The sequence below is a fragment of the Equus asinus genome, chromosome 2 (assembly GCF_041296235.1).
Source record: "Equus asinus isolate D_3611 breed Donkey chromosome 2, EquAss-T2T_v2, whole genome shotgun sequence".
Lineage (NCBI taxonomy): Eukaryota > Metazoa > Chordata > Mammalia > Perissodactyla > Equidae > Equus > Equus asinus.
The window spans coordinates 128,405,846-128,430,681 of record NC_091791.1 but is presented as its reverse complement, the minus strand read 5'-3'; the positions used below and the strand labels follow the sequence as shown (position 1 = coordinate 128,430,681).

The 24,836-nt window shown below is 35.9% G+C and overlaps 1 protein-coding gene across 14 annotated transcripts in view; it reads right to left on the bottom strand.

Annotated features, from left to right (window-relative positions):
* The window catches only part of MYO9A (myosin IXA), a 289,527-nt gene that overhangs the window by 104,787 nt on the left and 159,904 nt on the right, over positions 1–24,836 (bottom strand). For all 14 annotated transcript variants that reach the window (XR_011498480.1, XM_070498757.1, XM_014849679.3 and 11 more), the window contains 3 exons: positions 8,638–8,781; positions 6,932–6,971; positions 442–564 (listed from right to left, as the gene is read on the bottom strand). Coding sequence is in view for 13 of the 14 variants with exons in the window: in XM_070498757.1 (XP_070354858.1) it covers positions 442–564; positions 6,932–6,971; positions 8,638–8,781 (307 nt within the window). In the remaining variant the exon portion in view is untranslated. The remainder of the gene's footprint in view (positions 1–441; positions 565–6,931; positions 6,972–8,637; positions 8,782–24,836) is intronic.

Sequence of the window (24,836 nt, the reverse complement as noted above, 5' to 3'; positions counted from 1 at the left end):
ACTAAAATAAGCAAACAAAAAAAAAAATGCTACAATCCCATTTAAATATTAATGACAGTAGCATGAGGTTTAAATATATAGAGAACAAAACATACATCGTTATGTTAACAGTGACTATATCCAAGCAGTAGGCTTTAAGGCAGATTTTGTTTATATTATCAATTTTCTGCTGCCTTTCTCCTCACATTAAAAATAATGAATCACTCTTTGGGATATCCACTATCCAGATATACAAGGATGAAAAAGAAAGGCAGCTAACTTTTTTCCATCTTTGGTACTTCTCTCCAAAATGACCATTATAGCATGGCATTTTAGTTACATGAGTCATATCCCACTCAGGTATCCTGCAGATCACTTTGACCTTTCAATGCCAATCTGAAAGAAACATATTCCTTTTTGTTAAAAGTAAAATTTTTTTTATAAAGTAAAATAGGAAATAACCTGAAACTGGGCACTGATGCTGGGAGGTTTCTTCTTCTTGTGCAAATGAAGAAGAGACTTGGTAATTCGATCCTGTAAGGTCAGTCTTGTTAGGTGTTTTAAAGAATTTACCTCTAGTAAGTGCTGAAAACAAAGGGGAAAATACCAAATTATTCACATAAATTAATTTAAGAATAGGAAAAACAAAATTGTAAGCCACTTTTCATTATTTCTTATGTATAATGACTGAGGTGGATATGGGAGATTCTGCACTCCTTCTGTTTTCCTGCAAAAGCTTTCCAGCTAAAAAGAAAACTATATTTCCCAAACTCTCTTGCATCTTGGGTCCCAGATGTGATTGCAGTTCATCAATTAAATTGCCACATGTGAAACTAGGAAGGTATTACTGAGGCAGAGCCTCTGGCTACTAGCTTCTGTTTCTGCTGGCAAGCATATACATGAAAGTGCTTTCGTTTTCTGTGGTCCCAGTGTCCAGGTACTACTTTTGTGAGTGCTGAGAGGCAGAGTGCAGAACTTTGGTACTGTCACTGCAACTCTAGTAAATACACCTTAGCCCTAGAGCCAATAGTTGTAGCAGCTTCTTCCTGATTCCTGGATTATACCACAGGTGGTGTGTGACTGGAAGCAGCAGCTACAAAGGCAGCTTCCAGATTTCCTAGCTTTCTGACGACAACTGGGTTCAGTTCTCCTCTTTGTTTTAATTCTCTGAAACTCTAAGGCTTCTAATGATTGTCTAAGCATCTCCCTGAATTAAGCCCCTTTCTACTTAAAATAACTACAGTGATTACTGTCATCTGCAACTGAATCCTGACTCATAGAGACAATAAATTAAATTAAATCCCAGGGTTATACCAGGTATGCCAAGAATATATACACAGAAAAAAAGAAAACATAGTCCCTATCAACCTTCATCCTCATGTGCTAATTATTAACCTTAATAATAAGATAGGAGTTACGCATAAAGCAACTAAAGAATACAAAATAGGATATTAGTAAAGTGATTGGGAGCTTTTAAAAGTCTAAAAAATATTAACTTTGACAATATAAACATTAAAAAATAAAAACTTTCAAGTGGCAATAAGTACAATATATGCTTAAACAATTACAACTAAGAAAAAATATTTCCAACAATGACAAAGACTTATCATCTGTATATAAGAACTGTAAAAATCCTTTAAAAATATATCCCACCATAATAAATGAGTAGAAGACCTGAATATGCAATTCTCAAATAAAGTATAAATGACAACATAATGACAATCAATCTCACTTGTAATCACAGAAATACACATTTTCTTTTAAAGAGATTTTCTGCAGATTGGCAAACATAATAAATTCTGACAAAACCCAGTATTCGTGAGGATGTGGAGAAATAGGCATTTTATGCACTGTTCTTAGGAATGCAAATCAGTATAACTTTCCTGATAAGCAATTTCACTTCCAGATATTTATTTAAAGAGATTATCAAACAAGATCTGAATGTTATTTCTAACAATGTACTTCAAAACATAGTGAAAAATTATGAACAGAGATTTGCAATAATATGCAATTCTTTTCATAAAGTATGCTTCATTCACACAAATGAATACTATACAGCTCATAAGGATACTGTAAACCTGTATTTACTAACAAGGAAAAATATTTGCAAATACTACTGACCAAAAAAAGCCACATAAAACAATAACTTATATTCAAAATGTCATGTGTATGTTGAATTTTGGAGGGTTTTTGCTTTATTCTTATTAGTATTTTTCAATTCTCACAAGAAGATTCATTGTATATTAAGAAAAAATAATTTTACACGCTGATGAAGACTCAATTAGAAGAATTTTATAGTTTATCCATAAGTGAAAACAAACTAGCACTAAAGATGAAAATGATTTTTCCCCCTATTCAACACACTTTCCAGAAAAAGACCATGGAAATAATGGTTTCATTTTATAAACCTGTATCTAAACCAATGGTAAAATTCATTACTAAATGTTTGTCACTGTGTGAAAAAACATCATATGGACTGTGTAAAACAAATAACTATAAAAAAAAAGTCCTCGCTTTGAAGGAATTTAATTTGAAAAGTAAAAAAACAAAAACAAAAACAAAACCTCACATTCATTCTCACCTCAGTGTCTTTCCAATTTTTTCATTTGCTTGGAATACTCTATAGGCAGACCTTCACATCGCTTGATTTTTCTTGGCATTGATTAACACACAAACTTCGTTATAAAGATCTTGCTTAAATACCCAAAAAGTAGCCCACTTCTAAGTCAAGAATATGTCACTTCATTTTCCTCTTTGAACATAATATGGTGTAAATTATCCTTTCATTTATTTGCTTAATTGTATGTTGTTTTTTTTATTTCTCTAAAAGATAAACTGTGAGAGAGCAAGGACTCTGACTAGACTGTTTATCCCCATAACCACAATGCCGAAAACAGTGTCTGGTACAGAGTAGGTAATTAAATAAACATTAGTTTAGATTAAGGCATAAATGGTTATCAACTAACGATTTTTGAGCAATGTTTCCTCAGCAACAGGAGACTAGACTTCTACCCATAAAACTTACCATGATCAAATCAATCAACAAATCTACACATCAGGCTCTGTTCTAAATGCTAGGAATACACTGCATTCAACTATACAGAAACAGCCTACAAGGACATTAAAAAATAAATGATAATTTGAGAGTTTTTAAGATTTATGAAGAAGATAAAATAGAGCAACGGAGAAAAGGGAGACAAGACAGAACAGAACTAGATGGAGAGCAGGAGGCTAAGGACCCGAGAGAGATGAACCCAGTTAAGTGATGGCTGCAAAAGCTCAGCATAAGGTGATAAAAACCAAAAATTAGAACGTGGGTGAGAGATCTAGCAGAAAAGGGATATAGAGTTAATTCCCTTCTTAGGTCTTCTGTTCATTATCTACTTTATTCCTTTCTTAATTCCATCTTCACTGTTTAGTTTATTCAGCTTAATTAATCAGTACATTCTTTTTAAATCAATTATTTACTACTTGCTGTGCAAGGTACTATAGACACAAAAATTAAGAATATATTGCTCATACAGCAAAGGAAACCATCTCAAAACGAAAAGACAAACTACCAATTGGGAGAAGATATTTGCAAATCATATAGCCAATAAGGGATTAATATCCAAAATATATAAAGAACTCATACAGCTCAACAACAACAAAACAACAACCCTATTAAAAAATGCGCAAAGGATCTGAACAGAAGTTATTCCAAAGAAAATATACAGATGGCCAACAGGCACGTGAAAAGATGTTCAACATCACTAATTATTAGGGAAATGCAAATCAAAACCACACCCATTGCCTCACACCCATCAGAATGGATATTATTAAAAAGACAAGAAATAACAAGTGTTGGAGAGGATGTGGTGAAAAGGGAGCCCATGTACACTGCTGGTGGGAATGTAAACTGGTGTGGCCACCAATTTGGAATATGGATATTACTCAAAAAATTAAAAAAGAACTACCATATGATCTAGCTATTCCATTTCTGAGTATTTAATCAAACAACACAAAAATACTAATTCAAAAAGATATATACACCCTTATGTTCACTGCAGCATTATTCACAATAGCCAAAACTTGGAAACAAACTAAGTGCCCATTGACAGAAGAAGGGTAAAGATGATGTGTATGTGTACACACGTAGACACACACACACACACACACACACACACACACAATGGAATACTAGTCAGCCATAAAAAAAGATGAAATCTTGCCATTTGCGACAACATGGATAGACCTTGAGGGTATTATGCTAAGTGAAATAAGTCAGATGAAGAAAGACAAATACTGTGTGATTTCACTCACACATGGAAGATAAACAAACAAATACATAGATACAGAGAATAGATTGGTGGTTACCAGAGGAGAACAGGGGTTGGAGGAGGGCAAAAGGGGTAAAGGGGCACATGTGACAGTGACAGATGACAACTGGACTTTTGGTGGTGAGCATGAGGTAGTCTATACAGAAGTCAAAAAATAATGGTGTACACCTGAAATTTATATGTTATAAACCAATGTTACCTTCACCAAAAAAAGAAAGAAGATATTGCTCATGTTGTTAAAGAGGACTAAAATGGGTGATAAAATTAACTTCAAGTTTTGAGCCTGAGTGACTAAAATGGAGAATAACACACTAAAATCACTTTGGGCATCAAGTCTGAGAGATGAGCAGGGTGTCAAAGTAGAAATGTACAGCAGGGCAACTATGAGTACAAGAGACTGGAAATTAAAAGGTCATGTTAGAAACGTAGATTTAACAGAAGTGACCATTTCAAGGAATGAGAGGGAACAAACTCTGAGAGAGAAAAGGGAAAGTACTATCAAAACTATATTAACAGAGGGCTAAGAGCTATTGAAGGATATATTTGTTAAATATTTGCCTATGTTTATTCAGGGTTGTAATAAAAATAAAGCATCTTATCTTATCTTATCTATATCCATAAAATGACGTACTAGAAGTGCCCACAAGAGGGAAGACTGAATCTTATTTCCAGCAGCTATAAAAGTTGTACAATGAATGCAATAATGCTTCATATAGCAAGGTAAGAAAGAGGGTGCAGATTTCACAAAAGAGCAAAAGAAGAAGGAAAAAAAAACAATTTCAGGTTATCTACACTTCTGTTTCTTCTTTCCACATTATATATAAAACTAACTCAATGCAACAGAAATATTCAGAAAATGACCATGGTCAGTGAGGATATAGGGTCTCCCATTTTAATTTTTATTAACATATACTTGTTTTGACTTGATCTGAAATGGACTGAAAGAAATAAGCAAGACATTCATTAAGCATAATTAGAAAGAGAGGCATATTTAAAAAAGAGGAGGAAAAATACGATGAAGAGTGAGGTTACTAAACAAACCACACATCATACATACATGTATGTGTACAGATAAGCCACAAATTCAGCTCTAAATGTTCTGGTAGAAAATATGAAGAAAAATACTTATCATTTATTGACTGCTAAGCATGCATGTATCTAATCCTAACGTATAATGCCCTGCATTAGAAATGACGGGACACAGGTTAAGACAAGTTAGAGAACTTACTCTAAAAACCATAGAGCAAGTAACGGATCTAGAATTTGAATGGAGATCAGTCTGACTCCAAAGTCTATATTCTTATAGGCTATTTTGCCTCTCTAATATTAAACATATGTATTTGAATCTATGAGACACACTAAACACAAAAATAGCCACATTTAATTTAAAAAGAGAAAAACACATGGGATTCCTATGATTGATGATTCAATAGAATTATTTACTTCAGATGTATCCAACCTATTCACGCTGGCTATCATATGAAGTTGAAGAAGTTATCCACTTGAGGAGAGTGAAAAGAACAGTGCAAATAGCGAGGCCCAAAAGCAGCATGCAAAATACTAAATGGCTATAGAACGAAGAAAAAAAAAAGGACAAATGAACAGATACAGACGTTTGATAACAAATTTGGCCTCCTTTCCTCTGTCTCTACATAAAATCTTTTCATGCTAAGAACATAAGTGAAAACCATGTAAATTAATTTCCTTTGTGCTCTGTGGTTTAAAACAATATTTACATTATCAGACACCACATCAGCAGTGTATTAAGCCTAAGGTGACTTAAGCTGAAGAAAAATAAAGACAGAGTCATTTCCTTATTCTTGAACTAGAGAATCATGAGAATAAACAGCTCCTTTAAAATTTTGGAATTATGTTCATCAACAAAGTTACAAGTGACAGGATTCTTTCTTTGGAAGGGTCCAAGAGAAAGAAACAGTAAGATTTTTCTTTCTTTAGTAAATGCAATAAATATTTTTGGAATGTCATCTCTGCATAAAGAATGTAGATCAGAGGAGGCAAATTACGGCCCGTGGGCCAAATCTGTTCTTACACCATTTTATACGGTTGAAAAAAAAATTAATGGCACGGGAAAAATTACATGAAACTCAAATTTCACTGTTATTGGAATACAGTCACAATCACTCAATTACGTATCGTCTATACCTGCATTTGTGCTACAACAGCAGAGCTAAGTAGTTACAACAGAGATGAGAGACCTGCAAGCCTCCATGGACCTTTTCAGAAAAACCTGGCTAACGAGCACTAATCAGAAATTATTTTACAATCAAGTAAAATTCAGAATTTGATCTTAACCTGACTCAAGGAGAAATGAAAACATCTACATAAAGAGGCCATTACTCAACAAAAATTTCATTCGTATTCAGAAGCTTTACAAATACTAGAAAATGGAATATATCACAAATAAATATTTATCAGAATAATTAAGCTTGGCCATTTCATAATATCCAGTGTTATTTCTGAAATGGATTCAACTGAATGCACACAATTAATCCCTATTTGGGGTATAAATAAGGTATTTCTTGTCTTTGATTCAAAAAGATTGTTTGCATGAGTAATAAAAAAATAATTATGAAGGAAGACACCAATGGAAAAAGTTTTTTTATAACACTCACCTTTGGAAGGCCAGGTTTGGATTTGAAGTTTTTGTTTCTCCTATAGAAACAAATCAAACATTAGAAAAAACTACTGTAGAGGTGAATGACTTCAAGGACTCTACTGAAACAACAGATTCTATACTCATTTCCAAGATATAGGTCCTCCACATGAAAACACTGTTTGATTCAACTAAGCAAGCACCTTAGGGAAAGAAGAATAAGCAAGGGAAAAAGAGAACAAGAAAAGAGACGACAGCTCTGTACTATAGCTAGGCATAAACGGATTTAAGCCTGATGATCAGTAACATAATTTTGTACATTCAAAGCTAAAGTTGCATTTTCTTTTGGATGTTAATAGGGCTCTGCTTTCTTATACCTACAGAAACTCAGTTTCTGTCATTTTAAGATTTTAAATAGATGCTCTATTTCATAAATTTTTAAAAGGTACTTTTCACTAAAACTTATGATCCTCTACTTTTGGGAATTAAAAATTCTCTTCTGCTCTTTTTTTTTCTTATTCATAACTCAGTATCATACTTATATCAAGAAGGTTGTTTTATGGCTACAGAAAAAAAGAGAATAAAGCCCAATGCTTATGAACATGGGCTGGGAAGTCAGAAAGACCTGGGCTTGCATCTAAACTCTACCACCTACTAAGGTATGATTTTAACTTTTTTCTTTTTTTTTTTTAAGATTGGCACCTGGGCTAACAACTGTTGCCAATCTTTTTTTTTTTTTTTCTGCTTTTATCTCCCCAACCCGCCCCCGTACACAGTTGTATATCTTAGTTGCATGTCCTTCTAGTTGTGGGATGTGGGACGCCGCCTCAACATGGCATGACGAGCAGTGCCATGTCTGCGCCCAGGATCCAAACCCTGGGCCGCCACAGTGGAGCGCGCGAACTTAACCACTCGGCCACGGAGCCGGCCCCTGATTTTAACTTCTTTAAGCCTTGGTTTCATTATGTAATAACGTAAAATGAGGATGGTAATACACTAACCTCTTAGAGTTGTTGTGAGGATTAAATGGGCTAATTCACAATTCTGGAGTACAGCAAGACTTACATAAATTGAACCTCTTAACACTGTTAAGCAATGACTTAGACAGGGATTAAGGAATCCAATTCAGTCAGACCTCTAACTACTGGTCAGACCTCAAGCTAGTAGTCAAAAAATATGCTTTGGAAATGTCTGAAATATGCTGATATAGGTAGCTGAGAACTTTTTACTAATCCACCATGCATGGTTATATCCATGTCCTCAAACCAGTTCTATGATCAAATAATGAGGAATGCCAGGCTCAGATAAGTGTTATATATCACTATATACGATCCCATCCAACATTATGGAGGGGATTTCCCTGACTAATTTGTTAGGACTACCAGAATTAAAGAACAATTGCAGTTAAAGACTAGGAATCCTAAAAAGAGCTAAGTTTTTTCTCTCTCTGGAGGTAGGGTCTGTCAAAGAGCAATAAAGAATCATCTACATAGTGAGTACATTCAACCATTATTCTCTTGGTGAAATGAAAACAAACAAACAAACAAAACACTGGCTTTATAATGCATGAAATTCATAGCTCTAAATAATGACTACTTTTGAGTCTTGTTTCACTCAAAATTCTACTCACAAAAATAATGCTTCACCATCACCCCTCTTCATTTTTTCAGCCAGAAATTTTAAACTAGTCATGAAGAGCAATCCAAGTTACTAATCAATACTAACGTGAGAATTCCATGGGCTCTCTCCAAGAGTTTGCTGCTAGCTGAATTAGAGAATATCCCATCTTTATCAAGCAAGGAGGTGCTACTTGATAGTCTGCTCTGGCGAATCCCAGTTCTGCCGTTCCAGGAAAAATCAAATGCATCACTGTAAAAATTAAATATAGTACAATTTGTTTTAGTTAACTGAGACACCTCTAATTAACACTCTCTAAAATGTTTAAATAAGTAAAATAAGACTTTATAAACTTAAGTTGAAATTTAGAAAAAATGCTAAGCCAGCAGAAAATGGTTTTATCAGAGAGATCACCAATCAATTAGGACTAACATTTTATTTATTCAGAAGAAAAAATTTCTATGGATTCTGGCATATTCACACACAAATGTGAATGTAGATGAGGATATCATGCAGCTAGTATCTTTAAGCATATTATTAACCATTTAACAATCAGTAAATAATATAAGGTATTATAATGTAATGGCTTTTGTCTTTGTTAAATTTTAGAACTTCCAAATGCAAGCGAAGGCATTTACAATTCTAACAGGCCATTCCATTCTCTTAAATGTTTAATTTCCCTCTGGGAGGTCTTATTTACATACTCACTCACTACACACATACCAACTAAAGTTACAAAGCTCCTTTTATGGGCTGAGTACTCTTCTAGGCACTGGAGGTGCAGGAATGAACAAAACAGATAAAATTACCAGTGATTACAATATAAAGACTAGGGGGCTTTCTAGGTAAAGACAGCAAACTGGAAACACATTTGGATTCCTCCAGAAACCCAAAAAACAGTACTAAAATAACTGTTGAAAGAATAAACACTTAAGAATTAAGAGAAATACTAAGAGACAGCAGTAACACATTTTTGAAATATGGAAAGTAGATGAATATAGAAAGCACATTGCTTTCTCAGTAGTAAGCCTGAGAAAGAAATAATAAACCGGATGTGGGGAGAGTTGAGAAGCATTCCTATTTACTCTGCAGAACTCCCAAATGGCTTCAGAGTTGCTGGTACCAAGTATTTCGGGAAGTGGTGGGAAAGGAGGGTTAAAACAGGAACACTACTAGTTGAATGTCGGGGTAAGAAGCAGCTAGAAAGAGAACTCAAGAACACAATCCCATTCACAATCGCAACAAAAAGAATAAACTATCTTGGAATAAAAGTAAAAGTAAAATACCTATACAATGAAAACTAGACTTTCTTGAAAGAAATTGAGACAACATAAAGGATGGAAAGACATTCCATGCGCATGGATTGGAAGAATAAACATTGTTAAAATGTCCATGCTATCTAAAGCAATCTACAGATTCAATGCAATCCCAATCACAAACCCCATGACATTCTTTACAGAAATAAAACAAGAATCCTAAAATTCATATGGGGCAATAAACGACCCTGAATTGCTAAAGCAATCCTGAGGAAAAAGGACAAGGCTGGAGGCATCACAATCCCTGACTTCAAAATACACTACAAAGCTATTGTAATCAAAACAGCATGGTACTGGTACAAAAACAGACACATAGATCAATGAAACAAAATTGAAAGCCCAGAAATAAAACCACATATCTATGGACAGCTAATCTTTAACAAAGGAGCTGAGAACATACAATGGAGAAAGGAAAGTCTCTTCAACAAACGGTGCAGGGAAAATTGGACAGACACATGTAAAAGAAGGAAAGTAGTGCGTTTTCTTATACCATTCACAAAAATAAACTCAAAATGGATCAAAGACTTGAAGGTAATACCTGAAACCCTGAGACTTCTAGAAGTAAATATTGGAAGTACATTCTCTAACATCAGTGTCTTAGAAGGATCTTTTCAGACACCATGTCTTCTCAGACAAGGGAAACAATAGAAAGAATTAAAAAATGGGACTTCATCAGACTAAAGAGCTTCTACAAGGCAAGGGAAAACAGGATTGAAACAAAAACACAACCTACCAACTGGGAAAAAATATTTGCAAATCACATATCTGACAAAGGGTTAATCTCCATAATATATAAAGAATGCACACAACTGAACAATAAAATCTCAAAACACCCGATCAAAAAATGGGCAGGAGATACAAACAGACATTTCTCCAGAGAAGGTATACAGATAGCCAATAGGCACATGAAAAGATGCTCATCATCACTGATCATTAGGGAAATGCTCACAAAAACTACACTAAGTATCACCTTACACCCGTTAGACTGGCTATAATGACCAAGACAAAAAATAACAAATGTTGGAGACGTTGTGGAGAAAAAGGAACCCTCACACACTGCAAGTGGGAATGCAAATTGGTGGAGACACTATGGAAAGCAGTATGGAGATTTCTCAAAAAATTTAAAACAGAAATACCGTATGACCCAGCCATCCCACTACAGGGTATCTATCCAAAGAACTTGAAATCAGCCATTCAAAGAGACCCATGCACCCCTATGTTCACTGCAGCATTATTCACAATAGCCAAGACATGGAAGCAACCCAAGAGCCCATCGACCACTAATTGGATAAAGAAGATGTGGTATATATACACAATGGAATGCTGTTCTGCCATAAAAAAGACAAACTCATCCCATTCAACATGGATGGACCTGGAGGGTATTAAGCAAAATAAGGCAGACAGAGAAAGACAAATACCATATGATTTCACTCATATGTGGAAGATAAACAAACACATGGACAAAGAAAATGGGTCAGTGGCTACCAGCGGGGAAGGGGGCTGAGGGTGGGCACAGGAGGTAAAGGAGAGCACTTACATTGTGAAGGACAAAAAATAATGTACAACTGAAATTTCACATGTTGTAAACTATTAGGAACTCAATTTAAAAAAAGTGAAGAAAAATCAACCAAAAAAAGCTATCATTAATACATTTAGAGAGAAAAGAGAAAATATTCCATCTATTAAATAAGAACAAGATGCTATAAAAGATAAACATCAAGGAAACAAAATTAGTAACAAAAAGCTCCTGAAAATTAAAAATGTAACACTAATGAAATGCAGAAGAATATACCCATTCCCTCATTCAAAAATATTCATTGAGCATCAACTAGTGCCAATTATTTTTCTAGCACTAGGCATATACCAATCAACAAAACAAACAAAAATCTCTACCCTCATGAGGCTTAAATTCAGGTGGAAGGAGACAAACAATAAAACACAAAAGAAAATACTATATCACATCTCAGAGAATAGGGCTTAAGGAAAAATTTTAAACAGGGATGAAGGATAAAAATTGCCAGTATGCTAGGCTTTTTAATAGATAGTCAGGGGAGGCCTCATTGATAAGATTCCATTTAAACAGAGATGTGAAGAAGATAAAAAAAGCAAATCAAATAGTTATCTGGAAGAGCATTCCATGCAGAGAGAAGTGCAAAGACAAAGTTCACGAGGCAGGAATGCTGTTAATGAATCTGAGATATATGAAGTAAGTCACCAAGGCTGAACTGGATTAAGTAGGGGAAGTAAGAATGGTAGATCATGGGGGCCAGCCCAGTGGTGCAGCAATTAAGTGCGCACGTTCCCCTTGGGTGGTCTGGGGTTCGCCCGTTCGGATCCCGGGTGCGGACATGGCACCACTTGGCAAAAGCCATGTGGTAGGTGTCCCACATATAAAATAGATGAAGATGGGCATGGATGATAGCTCAGGGCCAGCCTTCCATGCCAGGGCAATTCATGTAGAAGTAGTGAGAAGTGGTGAAATTCTGGATATCATTTTAGGGTAAGTCAATATGACTTGCTGACAGATAGGATGTGGAATGTATGAGAAAGAGGGAATTAAAGATGACTTCAAGACCTTTTACTAGTAACAGGAGATTTAGGGATAAGGAAGTGGGAGAGATCATTCCTTATAAAGCAAAACAAAACAAGATGGAAAATCATAAACAAAATACAGTCATGCATCACTTAACAACAGAGATACTTTCTGAGAAATGCTTCTTTAGGTGATTTGTCACTGTGTGAACATCATAGAGTGTACTTACACAAACCTAGATGGGATAGCTTTCTATACACCTAGGCTATATGGTACTAATCTTACAGCTCTACCATTGTACATGTGGTCCACTGTCAACTGAGAAGTTGTTATGTGTCACAAGACTGTAAATCAATCAAGTAGACTCAATACCCAAACAATAGAGTTTCTAGATAGATCCTCCAAGATTCTGAGACTTAGAGACAGAGAAGAGATGTCACATACAAGAGCTCAAGAATCAGATCAAGGGCATATATTTAAAAACCTACAGCCAACATTATGCTTAATGATGAAAAAAAAAAAAAAAACCTGGAAGATTTCCTTCTAAGATTGGGACCAAGACAAGGCCATGAGCTTTTGCCATTCCTATTTGACATTGTACTGAAATTTCCAGCCAGGTCAGTTAAGAAGAAAAAGAAATAAAAGACATCCAAATTGGAAAGGAAGAAGTAAAATTACACTTATTCACATAAGACATGATCTCATGTAATTAAGGAATCCACTAAAAAAACTATTAGAACTAAAAGATGAGTTCAGTGAAATTACAAAATTCAATTATATTTCTACACAACAGCAATGAACAATTCAAAAATGAAAGCAAAACATTTACCACAGCATAAAAAATAATATACCTAAGAATAAATTGAACAAAACAAGGATAAGACTTGTAGACTAAAACCAAAAAATATTGTTAAAAGAAATTAAAGATCTAAATAAGCGGAAAGATATTTCATGACAATACTCCCCAAACTGATCTATAAATTCAACACAACCCCCATAAAAACCCCAGCTGCCTTTTTTGCAAAATTGTCAAGCTGATCCTAAAATGCATATGGAAATGCAAAGAACCCAGAATGGCCAAAACAATGTTGAAAAAGAACAAACCTGGAGGAATTACAGTTCCCAATTTGTAAACATATTACAAAGCTACAGTAATCAAGACAATATGGTACTGCAATAAAGAAAGACACATAGGTCAGTGGAATAGAACTGAGAATCCAGAAACAAACACTTTCATTTATGGTCAATTGAGTTTGGACCAAATTGTTAAGACAATTCAATGGGGAAAGAACAGTATTTTCAACAAATAGTGCTGGGATAACTGGATATCCACGTGTAAAAGAAGGAAGTTGGAGCCTTATTGTACACCACATACAAAAACTCAAAATGGATCATAAATCTACATTTAAGAGCTAAAACTATAAAAAACTTAGAAGAAAACATAGGGAATAAACCTTTGTGACACAGACTTAGGCAATCATTTCTCAAATATGATAATGAAAGTACAGCAAAAAACAGATTTCATCAAAATTAAAAACTTTTGCACTTCAAACAACACCAGAAAAAAAGTAAAAGGACAACTCCCAGACAGAGAAAATATTTTCAAATCATATCTAACAAGGGACCTGTATCTAGAATATATAAACAACTATTACAACTCAATAATAATAAGACAATCCAATTTAAAAAAATAGGCAAAGATTACTCAGAAATAAAAAGGAATGAACTATTGATACATGTTATAACCTGGTGAACTAAGCATCACATTTAGTGAACTATTTTTTCCTTTGTACTATTTTTGAAACTTCCTACTTTTGAAAAATGGGATATAACCTTAAAATATTTACTTTCCCATTAGGTCTTTATTTAAACTTAAGACTTTTTGGATAGCCAGGACAGTATCTTTAAAATTTTGTAATAACTTTGTACTGTCCTTCTGGTCAAGCTTTTTATTAAGAAAAGCAGGAGCAAAAATAATCAAACATGCAAAAATTTAGCTATAAAAATTTTCACCAATACCAAAAAATTAGAAATAAGCTAAATAACCAACAATTGAAAATAGGTGAAATAAATTATGTCACAACCACCCAATGGAAGCCTATGAGGTCATTAAAAATCATATTGTAGAACAATATTTAATGGCATAAAAATATGTTCGCATATGTTATTAAATTTAAAAATTGCTGCAGGAATACAGTTTTGTTTAAGACAACTACAGATATACACTTGAGAAGAAGAATATATACCAAAAAACACTTTTTTTTTGCATAATGTAAGAAGATACATAAGTCGCCAATAAGCACATGAAAAAATGCTGAGCATCATTAGGCATTAGAGAAATACCAATTAAAGCCACAATGAGATACTACTTCACACTCACTAAGACAGCTAAAATAAAAAAGGCAGGCAATAACAAATATTGGCAAGGATGTGGAGAAAATGGAACCTTTATCCATTACTGGTGGGAATGTAAAATGTAGCAGCCACTCTGGAAAACAGTTTGGCAATTTCTAAAAATGTTAAACAAAATATAGTTACCATATGACCTAGCAATTTCATTCCTGGGTATATACTCAAAAGAATCAAAAGCATATGTCCATGCAAAAACTTGCACACAAATATTCACAGCAGCATTATTCATAACAGCCAAAGTGAGAACAACCCAAATGAAATATCCATACAATGGAATGTTATTCAGCCATAAAAAGGAACGAAGGACTGGTACAGGCTACAACATGGATTATCCCTGAAAATATCATATTAAATGAAAGAAGCCTTGTGAGGCCACATATTTTAAGACTGCATTAATATGAAATTTCCAGAATAGACAAATCTATAGAGACAAGAAGTGGATTCATATTTACCTATAGTTGGTGACAGTATGGGGAATGGAGAGAAACTAACGAGTAGGAAGTTTCTTTCTGGAGTGATTAAAATGTTCTAGATTAGATTTTGAGATGGTTGGCCAACTCCTAAATACACCAAACTCCACTGAATTCTATGCTTTAAATGGGTGAAATTTTGTGGTATGTAAATTATATCTCAATAAAACTGTTTAAAACAAGAAATCAGCTCAGAAATCAGCAATACTGGAACCTAAACACAAAGCAGGAATGTCTCCAAAATTCTGAAGAAAAACTATTTCCAACCAAGAGTTCTATATACAGCCAAATTACCAATCAAGCATGAGGAGAGAATAAACACATATTTAATTATGCGAAACCAAAACATTTTCTCCCTATACATACTTTCTCATGCAGCTACTACAGAATATGTTCCATAACAGTTTTCAAAGTAGACTTAAAAGAGGAAGAAATGGTAGAAAAAATAGTTGATACGAAACAGAAGAATAACAAAAAGAAGGTTCAATACAAAGGTAAAAGAAGATATCAATGTGACAGCTATGTGATAGATCTAGAAAACAAACCCTCCATGTTGGTACAGATCAAAACAATGCCAGGAGAGATTTCTACAAGAAGATGAAATTAATTCAATATGTATCTCTATATGATCAGAGAAAACTCAGACAACTGTCAAAAGAGCTGGGGGTTTACCTGGTGATAGGCATAGAAAATTTTAGAAGAAAATCTGGCTGAATACATGACTTGTGACTAGGGAAGAATTTTTTCAAGTTATGAAAAGGATAAATCAGGGGCTGGCCCCACAGCTGACTGGTTAAGCTCGTGCACTCTGCTTTGGTGGCCAAGGGTTTTGCTGGTTTGCATCCTGGGCACGGACCTAGTACTGCTCATCAAGCCATGCTGAGATGGCATCCCACATAGCAGAACTAGAAGGACCTACAACTAAAATATACAACTATGTACTGGGGGACTTTGCGGAGAAGAAGAAGAAAAAGAGAAGACTGGCAACAGATGTTAGCTCAGGTGCCAATCTTTGGGGGGAAGAAAAAGGACAAATCATAGAGAAAAAACTACTACATTAAATTTAAGAATTTTTGTTTACCAAAAGCCACCATTAAATAAAATAAAAATATAAGCTACAAATTGGGAGTATATATGTAACATATAATTGAAATGGGACCAGTACATAAAATTTATAAAGAATACTTTTAAAAAAAGAAATATGAGCAAACAAAAAACTGACATTTCAAGAAGATACATGAATGGCCATAAAATATATGAAAATATGTTCAACATAATTAATAAGCAGGGAAATGCAAATTATAATTACAATAAGATATCATTTTATAACAATTAGATTGTCACAAGTTAAGAAGTCTGAGAATAAGTTGTACTGGCAAGAATGAAGCAAAAGGAATTTTCAGCTGCCACTGTTAATGTACATTGGTACAACTACCTTGGAAAACATTTTGGGATTATTTTATAAATCTAGCATTCACATATCCTACTAAACTAGCAGTTCCACAACGAAGTACATATCCCAGAGACTGAATAATAGGTGAACCAGAAGACTGGTATGAGCATATTTAAAGCAGCACCACTCAGAACAGAAAAAACCACCCAGATACCCACCAACAGGAGAATGGACAAATCAATTATGTATATTAATACCATGTAATTTTTTATTGTGGTAAAATATAACAAAATTTACCATTTCAACAATTTTCTTTTTTTATTGACATACAATTGACATATAACATTATATTAGTCTCAGGTGCACAACATAAGGATTCACTATTTGTATATTGCAAAATGATCACCACAATAAGTCTAGTTAATATCTACCATCATTCATAGTTACAGGTATTTTCTCCTGTAATGAGAACTTTTAAGATCTACTCTCTTAGCGACTTTCAAATATACAATATGGTATTATTAACTACAGTCATCATGCTGTAAATTACATTCCCAGGACTTATTTATTTTATAATTGGAAGTTTGTACCTTTTGACCACCTTCACCCATTTCACCCACCCCTGATCCCCTGCCTATGACAACCACAATCTGTTCTCTATTTTAACAATTTTAAATGTACAATTCAGTGGCATTGAGTACATTCACACTGTTGTACAACCATTACCACCTTCTATCTCCAGAACTTTTTCATCATCCCAAACTGAGACTCTGTACCCAATAAACAATAACTCCCTATTCTCCCAATACCATGCAGTTTCTTTAATACTCTTTTTTTGTGGTAAAATACACATAGCATAATAAATCTTATCATTTAAACTATTTTTAAGAGTACAATTCAGTGGCATTAGGTACATTTATTGTTGTGCAACCATTACCACTACGCATCTCCAGAACTTTTAGTCAAACTGAAACCTTGTACCCATTAAACGATGACTCCCCAATCCCCTCAAAACCATATAATATTATACAGCAACTAAAAAGAACAAACTACATGCAACAAGATGGATGAATCTTAGATGCATATTATTGAGGGGAAAAGAAGTCACAGAAGACCTTATGCTATATCTTAGTATTTCTGTAAAACTCAAAAACTAGCAAAGCCAAACAATTTATTGCTTAGGAAAACATACACTTTTATCATATAACTTTATTTTTCAGCGCACAGTAATGATAAACATAAAATTACAGATAGCAGTCACCTGTGGGAAGGAAGGGAGGAGAATGATCAGAAAGTAATATAAAGATGGCTGCAGTAGTATTAATAATCTTCTGGTTCTGAACTTGAGTAGGTTCATTTTGCTGGTGTGCTGCCTAACGTACGTGTGTTTTGTATATTCTGTTGCATCAAATGCTACATTAACATCTAAAGACTGAATAGGAGCTTTCCATTAAACATGTGTATTGAAAACTTATGTACCATTTCAAATCCTCGCAGTCTTATCTCTTATTCTAGCTATTGCTGTTGCAAACAGTATTGTGACTAGTTAGACACACATATTTTGTCTAATTTCAAGTAGATGCTACTGACAACACACGGTTTCAGACTCCATACATTTGTCTCTTGTTTGATGGCTTCAGCTCTGCACTTACACATGCATAACTCTTAAAATCCTTCCTCCTTTCTTCCCCAAGGCAAATAGATGGTCCTGAGATATGATTCATTAGGGTTCTCAGTTGGTCCCACAGGGTTGAGCAACCAGTAGCCAACTCATTAATGCATTCTTGTATGGATTCTCCATCCTTCCTATTTTTATTCCCATAGCTCCACTCCTGCATCCTAGGATAACATTTGTTTTTTTTTTTTTTTTTTTGAGGAAGATTAGCCCTGAGCTAACATCTGCTGCCAATCCGCCTCTTTTTGCTGAGGAAGACTAGCCCGGCGCTAACATCTGTGCCCATCTTCCTCTACTTTATATGTGGGATGCCTACCACAGCATGGCTTTTGCCAAGTGATGCCATGTCCGCACCTGGGATCTCAACCAGCAAATCCCGGGCCGCAGAAGCGGAACGTGCACACTTAACCGCTGAGCCACTGGGCCGGCCCCTAGGGTAACATTCTTAAATAAGCTACATTCTTTAATAAACTACTAGGCCTCTGCTTAGAGGAAATAAGCCTCTATGGCATATGGAACTCAATTGCTTATTTCAGCACCCAGTTGAAAAACCACTGAGATGACAAATAGGTCGTAAATTCCTAAGAACAAAGAGTAGGAAGGAAGACTATGCAAGGGACAAGGAGAGGCAAAAGTTTAAAAGTTGATGGACATGCAGTAGACAAGAAAAAGCTGAAAAATCTAAGTTTACATATACGTGAGAATCATACAAAAGCAGAGTATATATGTGTACGTGTGATTGAGAATATATATATACGAGTGTATGTGTGTAGAAGATGGGGTAAGGAGTGGCAGGGAGACTAAAACAACAAAATGCATGTAGATTCTCATTCAGAACTCTGGGAACGTTCAGGTATTAGAGATAAATGGCACCTCTGCAAGGGGTGCTGTTGAAGGAGGTCAAAAATAGGAAAATAGGTTGGAATTCTTTGAAATGAGCTAGACCCTTGCCCTACATCGTGAAATAACATTCCCTTGCTCATACCTGTAGAAGATGGGAAATTTACTTTATAGAGAAAATGGAAACACAGAATTTCAGAAGTAGTTAGGGACATTAAACAAAGCTAAATGTAGGAGTAAAGTACCACACTGAAAATGGGAGGAATTAAATGGAAGTATGCATATGGAATCACAAGAAGCCCAGCAACACATCCAGAACATTAGTATCCAGATTTATAACCTGTAGGCAGAGAAACAATCTAACTGACCCAAGAAAAACAATCTAGAGATAGGACATTTGGAAGTCACCAACTAAATGGTGTGGTCTACAATTAATTACAAAACATATCTCTAGTCCTAGTATCTCTTGAGTGTACCAGTGGATCCAACGATTTATTCTCTCTCAATGAATGTCTCTCGGGAACCTCAAGGTAACATGTCTAAGCCAAAACTTTCATTCCCCCCTCAATACAATTGCTCTTCTTATATTCCCTATCCAAGTACTAAGCCAGCAATCTAGAAATCATCCTTAATTACTCCCTCTCCTCATCCAATATATTCCATAATTTTTATATAGACATATAGATTCTCTCCATCTCTTTCTCTCCCTCTCTCTCTCTCTCTTTTTTTTGCTAGAAACAAAGGTATACCAGAGTTGCAATCACAGAATAACAAGGTAAGATGGGCCAAAAACAAATTTTTGGTGACAAACCAGTGCTCTTCTTCCTACATGCTATGGAAAGGGCTAATGCAAAACAAACAGATTTTACTGGTATTTAACACATTAACTAACAAGAAGAGTCCCAGCATTAGAATGGCAGGCTTGATGGTGAAGTAGAAGATTGGAAGTGAAAGAAAACAATAATAGGCTGTGCCACAGAAAGAGAGGACAATCAGTGGGGTGCTAGGGAGAACAGAGAAGCTCTGTGTATACTTAAAAATCTTTATAGCAGTTGGTTGTTTCAATGAAACGACTTCACATAGGTTATCTGTTTCAGAGTTTCCAGGAGTTTCCCTTAGCTTAGCACATTGCTACTAAGATTGATGGCATATACAATGTCTTTGTTTTGTGCTCTATATGGACACCTTTCTTGTATATTAGATCACTGACACAGACTTAAGTGCATACATATGAAAATTATTCGCACAAAGTAGAGAAGATACAATATACATTTCTCATAAAGTTTGAATCTTCAAAAAATAAGGTGAGAGGCATATACATTCTCCCTTAGTTGTCCTTCTTAATATAGGTTCACATCAATGCATACCACCAGTACCATCCCATTCCAAGCTATCATTTCTTGCCAGAACTACTAGTCTCCCTATATCCTATCAAGAGCCTCTCCAAATCATGCTCATAAAGCAACAAGAGAGATTCTTCTGAAATGCCAGTCAGTCCCCTGTTTAAAAGCATTAAATAACTTCTCAGAACCCTTAAAATGAAATGCAACTTCTCCAATATGGCTAACAATATGGCACTACAGGAACAAGCTCATGACGATTTTTCTTCCTAAAGTCAACTCTCATCACTTCTCTCTTCGTACTCATATTCTTCTAATTCTTTATTTGTGCCATGCTCGCTAGCGAGAGCTCTCTCTCTTTTTGCTCCTGAACTTTCATACAGGTTGCTCCCCTGGCTGGAATACATCACTCTCCTCTTCATAAGGCTCACTCTCACTTTTCCTGAATGTAACATTTTAAAAGATTCTTTTTATGAAAAACCTTTCTGATGCATCTGGTCCATATTCAATTCTTTAAAACTAGTATCAACATGAGCACCATGGCAGAGTGAACTTACCCAGGAATCTCTCCCCTCCAACATACAACAGGAAAGAGCAACCATATTCCAAGAGAAAATAGCCTAACAGCACAAAAAACTCAGAAAGAATGCAGCCACATGACAGAGGGCAGAGAGGCTGGAGATGCCCACGGACGAGCTGGAACCGGGTAAGAGAGAACTTCGCTCCCTTCCCTAAAGACTGGGGTAGCTGCCGCAGGAGGCTCCAAGAGGGAAGGAGTGGGGCAGGGGTCCTGCGTCGGAGGGATCACCAAGGACTCCCTAGGGCCCTTGCAGCTAGAGGGAGCCCTCTAACGGAGCGAAAGCTTGTGCGTGAGGTGAACCTCATCAAGCCAAGACAGCAGGAGGCAAGATACTGAGAGCTGATCGGGAAACCCAGGACTGCATACAGGAGAAAGCGTTCATCCCCTGACCTGCGCCACGACATCTTGGCTGAAAGCAGAGGGCTCAGAATATGCAGCTCTTGACTCCCACCCAGTGGGGACAGGCTGTACCTGCAACCGAATAATATCAGAATGGGAAAGACCAGACATTCCAACATCAGGCACTACATCAAATCTCCACACCAGAGAGAAAACAACGAGCACCCAGAACTCAGTCCTGAGGACACAGAAATAAGTAAACTAAATGACAATGAATTCAAAATAGCTATCATCAAAAAACTCAATGAAGTAAAAGACAATAAAGGGAAACAATTTAACGACTTCAGGAGCTACTTCACAAAACAGATTGAAACTATGAAGAAGAATCAATCAGAATATTAGAGATCAAAGACACAATGGAAGAGCTATAACAAAATATGGATTCCCTGAATGCTCGTGTGGACACCATAGAGGAGCAAATCAGCATAATCAAAGACAAACATGTTGAAATGTTCCAGACAGAGGAGGAGACAGAACTATGACTACAAAGAAATGAAGAAAGTCTCTGAGAAATATCCATCTCAATGAGGAAATGCAACATAAGAATTGTAGGTATTGCAGAGAGTGAAGAGAAGGAGAATGGAACAGAAAGCATGTTCAAAAGCAATAATAGCAGAGAACTTCCCAAATCTAGGGAAAGAGAGGGAAACGTGTGTGGATGAAGCTTCCAGATCTCCTAGATTTGTCAATGTAGAAAGACCTACTGCAAGGCATACAGTAGTAAAACTGGCGAAAAGGACTGACAAAGAAAGAAGACTCAGGGCAGCAAGGCAGAAGAAAATAACCTACAAAGGCACCCCTATCAGGCTTTCAGCAGATTTCTCTGCAGAAACCTTACAAGCTAGGAGAGAATGGAATGACATATTCAAAACTTTAAAAGATAAAAATCTTCAGCCAAGAATACTCTATCCAGCAAAAATATCCTTCAGATATGAGGGAGAAATTAAATCTTTCCCAGACAAACAAAAGCTAAAGGACTTCGTAGCCACAAGACACCCTCCCCCCTGCCCAAGAAAGCCTCAAGAAGGCCCTCAAACAATTTGTTGCCTCCAGGAAACACATCTCAGCTCCAAGGACAAACAGAGGCTCAGAGTGAAGGGGTGAAGAAGATCCAACAATTTGTTGCCTCCAGGAAACACATCTCAGCTCCAAGGACAAACAGAGGCTCAGAGTGAAGGGGTGGAAGACGATACTCCAAGCTAATGGCAAACAAAAGAAAGCAGGTGTTGCAATACTTACATCAGACAAAGTATAATTCAAGATAAGGCAGGTAAAGAGAGACAAAGAGGGGCAGTATATAATGATCAAAGGGACATTCCATCAAGAAGAAATAATGCTTATAAATATCTATGTACCCAACACAGGAGGAGTAAAGTTCATAACGCAGCTATTAACAAATGTAAAAGAAGATATTAAAAATAACTCAATAATAGTAGGGGATCTCAACACCCCACTCACATCATTGAACAGATCATCCACACAGAAAATCAACAAGGAAACAGTGGAATTAAACAAAAAGCTAACCCAGCTGGACTTAATATACATTTATAGAACACTCCATCCAAAAACAGCAGAATACACATTCGTCTCAAGTGCGCACAGAACATTCTCAAAGAGAGACCATATGTTGGGAAACAAGGCAAGCCTCCATAAATTTAAAGAAACTGAAATAATAACAAGCATCTTCTCCGATGATAATGCTATAAAGCTAGAAATCAATTACAAGAAAAAAGCTGATGTGCGGACCCAGTGGTGCAGCGGTTAAGTGTGCATGTTCCACTTTGGCAGCCCGGGGTTCGCTGGTTCGGATCCCAGGCGCGGACATGGCACCCTCAGCAACCCATGCTGCGGTAGGTGTCCCACATATAAAGTAGAGGAAGATGGGCACAGATGTTAGCTCACGGCCAGTCATCCTCAGCAAAAAAGAGCAGGATTGGCAGCAGATGTTAGCTCAGGGCTAATCTTCCTCAAAAAAAAAAAACAAAACAGAGAAAAGAAAAAGGCTGAGGAAGGGACAAAGATGTGAAGACTAAACAATATGCTATTGAACAAGCAATGGATCATTGAAGGAATTAAAGGAGAAATCAAAAAATATGTGGAGACAAATGAAAATGATAATATGGCATACCACCTCATATGGGATGCAGCAAAAGCTGTATTAAGAGGGAAAGTCATTGCAACACACGCTCACCTTAACAAACAAGAAAAATACCAAATAAGCAACCTCAAACTACACCTAACTGATTTAGAAAAAGAAGAACAAACAAAGCCCAAAGTCAGCAGAAGGAGAGAAATAATAAAAATCAGAGCAGAAGTAAATGTTATTGAAACAAAAAAGGCAGTAGAAAGGATCAATGAAACAAAGTGCTGGTTCTTTGAGAAGATAAATAAAACTGACAAAGTCCTAGCCAGACTTACAAAGAAAAAAAGAGAGAAAGCTCACATAAACAAAATCAGAAATGAAAGAGGAAAAATAACAACAGACTCCATAGAAATACAACAAGTTATAAGAGAATACTACAAAAAACTAAATGGATAACCAACAAAATGGATAACCTAGAGGAAATGGATACATTCTTAGACTCTTACATCCTCCCAAAGCTGAGTCAAGAAGACACAGACAATCTGAATAGACCAATCACAAGCAAGGAGACTGAAAGAGCAATCAAAGGCACCCCAAAGAATAAAACCCCAGGATCAGATGGCTTTCCTGGGGAATTCTACCCAACTTTCACAGAGGATTTAATAACTATCCTCTTCAAGCTATTCCAAAAAATTAGGGAAGATGGGAACACTTCCTAACACATTCTATGAGGCCAACACCACTCTGATCCCAAAGCCCAAAAGAGCACAAAAAAGAACTACAGGCCAGTATCGCTGATGGACATAGATGCAAAAATTCTCAACAAAATTTTGGCAACCAGAATTCATCAATACATCAAAAGGATCATACATCACGATCAAGTGGGATTCATACCAGGGACACAGGGATGGTTCAACATCCGCAAATCAATCAATGTGATACACCACACCAACAAACTGAGGAATAAAAACCACTTGATCATCTCAATCGATGCAGAGAAAGCACGTGACAAGCTCCAACAGCAATTTAAGATAAAAACTATTAACAAAATGGGGATAGAAGGAAATTACCTCAACATAATAAAGGCCACATATGACAAACCCACAGCCAACATCATACTCAATGGACAACACTGAGTGCCATTCCCCTGAGAACAGCAACAAGACAAGCATGTGCACTCTCACCACTTTTATTCAACATAGTACTGGAGGTTTTGGCCAGAGCAATTAGGCAAGAGAAAGGAATAAAAGGAATCCAAATAGGGAG